Genomic DNA, 8,684 nt, shown 5'->3' on the forward strand with positions numbered 1-8,684 from the left:
AAATAATAAATAAAATGAAATATAAATATTAAATAAAATATTTAAACATTTAAAAAATGTTGCTTTAGTAAATAAAAAATAAATAAACTGAAGGTGAAATTCTAAAATGACTAAAACTGAAATAAAAATAAATGATGGCTAAATAGAAATATATAGAGAATCTAATAAAAAGGACAAAAGCAAATAAGAGTATGACTAAAACTTACTAAAAATAAACTTAAAAAGAAAAGATGGTCAGTTGCTTGGTTAGTTCTGTGAGTGTAATGAGTTTTAGTTTGTAAATGTATGCACATGTGAAAATCTCAAAGATGTGCAGTAACCACAGATAAAAATCAAATGCTACTTTGTCCTCCAGAGTGAAGTGTGATTTTTCATATTTCAATTTTGTGCATGTAAAAACACGTAAACGTTCGTTTAAGCGTGAATGTTTTGAATGCACATGTTGGTCTTTTGCAGGTCTGGACACCACGAAGGATCCGTGTCAGAAGGTGAAGTGCAGTCGTCATAAAGTGTGTGTGGCTCAGGGATATCAGAGAGCGACGTGTGTGAACCGCAAGAAACTCCAGCACAGGTCAGTCTCGCTCAGTTCAGCTCCAGCATAGCTTTCACGTCCATTTACATATTTGCCATATGTTCACTGCTGTGCCTTTAAGCCTGACATATGTAATAAATGATAGTCAGAAAAAAATTTTTTTTTTTTCATGGAAAAGTTTATTGTACCATTAGACTTTAATTTATTTATTAATTAATTTACAATTCATTTATTGTACCATTTTAACAGATATTCACATAGAAAACAGCTATTTTAAATTGTAATATTTCACAATATTACAGTTTTTTTCTGTATTTTTGATCAAATAAATGCAGCCTTGGTGAGAAGAAGAAAAACATTAAAAATCTTACTGATTCCAAACTTTTGAACAGCAGTGTGTATTTATAAGCAGTGTGTATGTATATATAAATTTAAAAAAGAAGTTTGCATTTATGAGTTTTTTATTGATCATTTAGAGACATATGATGATACAAAATCATAAAAAATAAAATCAAACACTTCAATTAAAAATTTAAAAATTAGAATACTAATTGTAATATTCACTTATTGTGAAAAACAAATGTTTAAATAGTTGTTTAATATATATATTTTTTTAAATCTTAAGATCGCATGTTTACACATGAGAAGTATTAATGTTAAAGGTTTACCTTTTACCTGAATTTATTTATTTATTTATTGTAAGTGTGTGATATTTGAACTGTATTGAATCCAATTATGGTCAATTTGACCCGGAACATAATGATCGTAGCCAGAATACAAGAGCTATCAGTTAAATTGAGATTATAAGATGTTCCATGGAAGATTTAATGATCCAATCACATGTTGAAGCTTTATCGCTACAGATGTTATAATGATGTATATTTGAATGAACACCGATTTAAACAGAAGTACAAATGAACTGCTAATGGCTTGTGTCTCTTTCGGTCTCCGTTCATTTCCTCCTGACTGATATTAACCACAGAACAGCAGAGTTTATGAATGCACCGACCATTTCTCGTTGATGTGTGAGTGTGTGTGTGTGTTTGAGTGTGTGTGAGTGTGTGTGTGAGTGTGTTTGAGTGTGTTTGAGTGTGTGTGTGTCTGTGTGTGTGTGTGTGTCTTTGAGTGTGTTTGAGTGTGTGTGTGTGTGTGTGTGTGTGTTTGAAGGGTTAGTGTTAGTACCATTTTTGCTTAATTAATTATTTCATATATCTCCCTCCTTCTTTAAAAAGCTTCATTTGTTGTGCAGTATCACATATCACACTGTATCCCAGAATGCAATGCGCTTGTCTTGACCTTCTGTGTCCACTTCTATTTGTCAGTATATACTGTGCAGTATGCAGTTAACATTACATTCATGCAAAGAATTGTGGGTAAGACACTGATCATATTGTAATGTTGTGAGTTATGTTGTACAAATTTTAAAAAAGTAAATCTATAATAAATAACTAACTAAATAAATGTATTTTATTTTAGCTAAACATAATATAAAATGTATGTACAACATATACATTTAAAATAAAGTTATGCTGTAAGAAAATTATATTTTATTTTAATAAAAAACAAAGATTTTATTTATTTTATATATATTTTTTTAAATATAATTATTTATTTTATATTATATTATTTATTGTATTATATTATTTATTATTTTATTTTATATTATTTATTTATTTTATATAAAAGTTCAATAAAATATTAAATGTATGTGAAACAAATTTAAAATAAAGTAAATCTATAATAATAGCTAAATAAATCAATTTGTTTTATTTTAGATAAACAAAAATATAAAATGTATGTACAACACATACATTTTATGTTGTAAGAAAATGCTATTTTAATTTAATTTAAAAAACAAAGAAAAGTCCAAATAAAAGTTTAAAGGTATATAAAAATGTACGTTCAACACAAATGTATAAATGTAAATCAATAATAAATAACTAAATTAATTATTTTTTATTTTAGCTAAATAAAATGTGCATATAAAATATGTACAGCACAAATTTAATAAAGTTAAAATAAAATGTAATAAAGTTATGTTGTGAAAAAGGATATTTTGTTTTAATTTAATAAAACAAAGAAAAGTCCAAATAAAAGTGAGGAAAAAAAATTATGTAAAATACTATGTTTAACAGAACAGTCTTGTTATTGATTATTAAGTTTACGGCCAGCATTTTAAAGCAGAAACTGGTGGATTGGTTTGGTTTTGTTGTGTTTGCTGTAGAATCAGAGAGTCTGGACTGAAGCCTCATGCTATCAGCTGTAAACCCTGTTCAGAGACGCCCTCGACGCCTGTGTGTGGATCAGACGGACACAACTACGTCTCACAGGTACACACACACACACACACACACACACACACACACAAAATTATGAACATTTATTTTTTAAATATTTTTTCAAAGTGTTTTCATTTTTATTTATTTGTAATTTTTTCCGTTTATTTTTAAATATTTTTGTAATTTGTTTTTAAAAATTTTTTTTCAATATATTTTACTTTTTTATTCATTTGTAAATATTAATTTACGTTTATTTATAAATATTTATTAATATTTATTTAAAAATATATATTTTTTATATTTCTTTCAATTTAGTTTTATTGTTTTCAATTATTTTTAAGTATCTATTTAAATTTAAATTTAAATTTATTTTTAAATATTTATTTTTAAATATTCATTTTCAGCTTCAATTTTTAAATATGTATTTTTCATTATTTAAAATAAATTATTTACTAGTGAAAGAGGAACATCTGTGATACAAATGTGATGATGTTTTTAGGTAAAAGGTTTTGTTTGTAATTCAAATGTACGTACAGTCACATATTTTTACTGTTTTTTTTTTAACTATTTATTTTTTTACAGTACATTTTTGTCTTTTAAGAAGTAGGTCTTATCCTCAGGTTTTTATCACCATGATAAACATTAAACGTTTGACTAGCGGCTCTTTCCACATCCTCAAAGCATCTTTCACATCCAACAAACACTCGTTCTCAATTCTGATTAGTGAACAACCATCTTCAGCCGCTCGTATCTGCTGAATCATGTATGTGAGTTTTGCTTTGAGACATGAACACACTGCAGTTCTTTAAAATGAAGCTCTCTCTCTCTCCTGTGTGTGTGTGTGTGTGTATATGTGTGTGTGAGTGTGTATGTGTGTGTGTGTGATCAGTGTAAGCTGGAGCAGCAGGCGTGTTTGTCGGGGAAGGATCTGTTTGTTCTGTGTTCTGGTTCGTGTCCTTGTATCAGTGCTGGACTTCCTAAAGCAGAACCCAAGATCAAGACGAATCCAGAGACGTCACCCGAACCCAAACCAGGTCCACACACACACATTACTCCATCAGCTCTCGCTGTAAACCTGCAGAGTGATGCTTGGTGTCACAGCGAGTTCAGACATTCATGTTTTATGAAGCCTAGTTAGTTGAAATTTTCATGCATTTGAGTGAGTTTATTGTTCCTCTGCATTATTAATCTGCTGGCATCTCTTTATTTACTGGCTCTCTAGAGCTCTGCACCGGTCAGGATTTGGCAGATTTGGGCGACAGACTCCGAGACTGGTTTCAGCTCCTGCATGGAAATGCTAAACGGAACAACTCTGGAAGACAAAGCACAGCGTCAGGTGAAAACACACACATAACAGCTGAGTTTACTGAACTAATTACTGTGAAGAAGTCTCTTCTACTCACCAAGGCTGCTTTTATTTTATCAAAAATATTGTAAAAATTGTGAAATATTATTATAATTTAAAACAGCTGTTTTCTATGTGAATATCTGTTAAACTGTAATTTATTTCTGTGATCAAAGCTGCATTTTCAGCATCATTACTCCAGTCTTCAGTGTCACATGATCTTCAGAAATCATTCTAATATGCTGATTTGCTGCTCAAGAAACATTTATTATTATTATCAGTGTTGAAAACTATGGAAACTTGTTCCCGCCATGGAATAAAAAAAAAAACTTTTTTTTTCTCACTCGATGCTGAGATTACATCTTGCAATTGTTTTTGTTTTCACCAAAAATAAAAAAATATAAAAGGTAATTATGACTTTTCATCTCTCAACTCTCACTTTTTCTCGCAATTGTGAGTTTATATCTGACAGTTGTGTTTATATTGCACAATTTTGACTTTTTTCGTGACTTGTTAATAATTCAACAACATGGTTCTCTGATGTCTGTTAATAGTCAGTTTTATCAATCTTGACATGCAGGTAAACAAAAAGGATAGTTAAAAATTTTAAATATTTAAAATTATATTTTTTTAAATATTTATTTTCATTTAATTTTTAAATATTATTTTTTAAATATTTTTACATTTTATTTATCTCACAATTCAGACCTTTTTTCTCACATTTCTGAGTACATCTCACAACTGTGAGTTTATATCTCACAATTTGGACTTTTTTTCTCAGAATTGCAATAAAAAAGTCTGAATTGTGAGATAAAAAGTCACGATTACCTTTTTTGTCCTGTGGCAGAAACGAGCTTCCATAGAAAACAATTTCATATTTTTGTGGAAACTGATGCATTTTAATTTTCAGGATTCGCAGATGAATAGAAAGTTCAAAAGAACAGCATTTATTTGAAATAGAAATCTTTTCTAACATTAAAAAAAGTCTGAATTGTGAGATAAAAAGTCACGATTACCTTTTTTGTCCTGTGGCAGAAACGAGCTTCCATAGAAAACAATTTCATATTTTTGTGGAAACTGATGCATTTTAATTTTCAGGATTCGCAGATGAATAGAAAGTTCAAAAGAACAGCATTTATTTTAAATAGAAATCTTTTCTAACATTATTAATGTCTTCACTGTCACTTTTGATCAATTTAATGCATCCTTCATGAATAAAAGTATTAATTAAGTGTGATTATCAAACAAATGACTCTTGGGATTCTTCTTATAGTCAAGCTAAATTAAGTATATCATCATGTATTATCCCTCTTGAGCTTTCGTAATGCATATTGTTACACTTCTGATGTTGTTAATAGTTAGATCAGCATTGATTGAGCTTCCTCCCCTGCAGTGTTTGACCGAGGGCTCGTGGCCGGCTGTAAGGACTCCATCGGCTGGATGTTCTCAAAGCTGGACTCCAGTAACGACCTGTTCCTGGATCAGTCCGAGCTGGCCGCCGTAAACCTGGAGAAGTATGAAGTGTGCATCAGGCCCTTCTTCAACTCGTGCGACTCGTACCGCGACGGGAAGGTTTCCACGGCAGAGTGGTGCTTGTGCTTCTGGAGAGAGAGTGAGTGTGTTGTTATTCACTGAGCTCAGATCATGAGGAATCTTGATCCTTTGATAGAAAAGTTCATTGGAAAATGACATTACAAGTGGACCACTTATGCATAAAAAAAAATTGGCAAGCAATGTCTAGTAAAATAGTCTACAGTAAAATTTAATTTAATTTAATTTAATTTTTAATCCACTGTTTTTAATGGGTTTTTTTTAAATAATTGATTGTCAGATTTTTCATCATTTTTTCATGTGTTTTTCCCAGAACCCCCGTGTTTGGCTGAAATCGAGAGGATCCAGATACAGCAGGCGTCTAAGAGGAAACCAGGTAAAAACACACGAACAGACAAACTGGCCAAAATACAATTATAAGAAAATGATTAAAGCTGAAGCCACTTGAGGTTAAGAAAGGAAGGATATAATACACAATATATGTGTGTGATGGAAACACTTTATTTTTCTATTACAATCCAGATTAAATACCGGTAAATGCACTGAATACATCAAACCCTACGATCAAACTTTTATTGAATTAGAAAAAGTGTTCATTGAATGGAAAATGGATGCAATGCATTTTCTTTGAGTTACAAGGAATTTGTGGATTTTATTGTATAGTTGATTTGTTGTAGAGTTGATTGATGATCTGTGTGTGTGTGTGTGTGTGTGTGTGTCTCTCTCTGTGTGTGTGTGTGTGTGTGAGCGCAGGCATGTTCATCCCCAGCTGTGATGAGGATGGTTACTACAGAAGGCTGCAGTGCGACCGCAGTCGTGGCGAGTGCTGGTGCAGCGACCCTCACGGAGCAGAGGTCACCGGGTCACGTATCCATGGAAACCCCGACTGCAGTGAGTGCAGCTTTGCCGTCTTCACTTCTGGTGGATCGTGCAGTGATTGAAACTCTGTCTGTGTGCCGTAGACGAGCTGCTGAGCTCCGGAGACTCCAGCAGCGGCGTCGGCTGGGAGGATGAGGAGGAGACAGACGCGGACGAGAACGCAGAGGAAGAGGAGGAGGAAGAGGAGTCTGACGACAGCGGGTACATCTGGTAAAACACCTTCATCGTCTGCCATCCACCTCTTTTACTTCGGCTTCCTGAAACATCCGACCAGCGTTTGAGTGTTTTTGATTTCCGTCATCGGTTTATCGGATGCAAGATTCAGACGCAAGAAAGACTCGAACTCTGCAACACGGGAAACACGAAAGCCTCATCATTAACAGGGTATTACGGTTCATTTGAGGTGATTTATGCAACAGAACTTGTTCGCCGTGGTTTATAAACCTCTGGAGATCAGGTTTACACTCACTGTACAGACCTTCATCCGTGTCAATGTGACTATAATCACGAGTTTCAGCCTCTGTCTCTGTAAAAACACGCTAAAGATGAAAAATCCGATGAATTTATAATGCATATTCCCTAAATGAATGCTCAGACACCATCAGAGAGTAACGTTTGCTCTCTGGAGCAGCTAAAATAGTCTCAAAACTCATTCTCTAATTCACATTCACAAAACATTTGTAGAAATGTGTATAAGAAAGATACTGTATTTATGAATTGTGCTGCATTTGTAAATCACATTTTGTGAATATGAATAAGGTTTAAGTTGTTGCATGTAAGTTCATTACAACTATATATTTATAATTTATAAGCAATATAATTATTATACGTATTTATTTGCAAACCGCAAACTCATACCTAATTTACTGTATATTCCCAAAATATGATTTGCAAAATTTACATTCACAAAATGCAAAGCCTAATTCTTAAAAACACAAGTATGTTTGCGTCTTTCTGAAAGTTTCTACATCAATATTTTTTGTGAACGTGAATTCGCTTATGTTTAAGTTTATTATTATAAGTATATATTTATAAATTCTAATTATTTATAAGTGTATGTTTGCAAACAGAACTTGACAAATTCATAACCTGATTCATATTCACAAAAATGTTATTTGCATATGCACAATCAAATTTACATTCATAAAATGCAAAACCTAATTCATAAATACACTGAAAGTTTCTACATCAACGGATTTAATTCTTTGTGAATTCGCTGACATTTAAGTTTATAAGTATATTTTTGCAAACATAAATCGACAAACTCAATTTAACTCATATTCACAAAATATGATTTGCAAATGCACAAATTTAGTCACAAAATAAGATTGACAAACGTAAAACTGGCTTTTTTATGTTTATTATGAATTATTATTAATGTATTATTAATTATAAGTATATATTTATAAGTATGTGTTTATTATAATATATATTTGCATATATTTATAATTTCTAAGCAACATTTATTTTAAGTATATATTTGCAAACAGAAAAAGACGAACTCGTAACCTATTTCATATTCACAAAATATGATTTGTAAATCCACAAATTTATATTCACAAAGTAAGATTTACAAATGCAAAACTCAAGTATGTTTGTCTTTTCTTTCATATTCACAAAATATGATTTGCAAATGCACAATCAAATTTACATCCACAAAGTAAGATTACGGATAACGAACGGATTGACTTCTTTTGAGAATGTGAAACCTCATATGTGAATCATATTTGGTAAATGCATTAATTTTGAGAGTATTTTAGCTCCATTTTGCTCTGCTGAGAAAAAGACTAGCAAACAGACGAGTGGAGCGATCCAACCTTTCCAGAAACATCCATGCTCTTTAAACAGCACCTGTCCTGTCAAATTAGTGGAATGCAATTAGCTGTTGTATAATTTATGATAATGCTTGGATTCTGAATCAGAACTGACTCGGGTTTCTTGAATGCACAGCTCAAAGCGTGTGTTTGGTTGCTCATCAGGTTGTGTTAAAACAAAACGTGAAACGTTATGAGCTGTCGATTATGTAAATGTTCTTGGCTATTTGAATTGCTTTATTTTTCGCATTGCATGATAGTTTACAACAGAAAGCTCTTTTATT

General features: G+C 31.6%; 1 protein-coding gene across 2 annotated transcripts in view; it reads left to right on the forward strand.

The window, feature by feature from the left end:
* The window catches only part of LOC107688045 (SPARC (osteonectin), cwcv and kazal like domains proteoglycan 2), a 30,139-nt gene extending 22,821 nt beyond the window's left edge, over positions 1–7,318 (forward strand). For both annotated transcript variants that reach the window (XM_016485586.1, XM_016485587.1), the window contains 8 exons: positions 457–571; positions 2,757–2,862; positions 3,701–3,845; positions 4,034–4,147; positions 5,550–5,768; positions 6,021–6,083; positions 6,461–6,598; positions 6,670–7,318. In XM_016485586.1, coding sequence (XP_016341072.1) covers positions 457–571; positions 2,757–2,862; positions 3,701–3,845; positions 4,034–4,147; positions 5,550–5,768; positions 6,021–6,083; positions 6,461–6,598; positions 6,670–6,800 — 1,031 coding nt within the window. In that variant the 3' untranslated portion in view covers positions 6,801–7,318. The remainder of the gene's footprint in view (positions 1–456; positions 572–2,756; positions 2,863–3,700; positions 3,846–4,033; positions 4,148–5,549; positions 5,769–6,020; positions 6,084–6,460; positions 6,599–6,669) is intronic.
* Positions 7,319–8,684: the final 1,366 nt, after the last annotated feature.

This window comes from Sinocyclocheilus anshuiensis, unplaced genomic scaffold (assembly GCF_001515605.1).
Source record: "Sinocyclocheilus anshuiensis isolate Anshui unplaced genomic scaffold, SAMN03320099.WGS_v1.1 scaffold241, whole genome shotgun sequence".
Taxonomy (NCBI): domain Eukaryota; kingdom Metazoa; phylum Chordata; class Actinopteri; order Cypriniformes; family Cyprinidae; genus Sinocyclocheilus; species Sinocyclocheilus anshuiensis.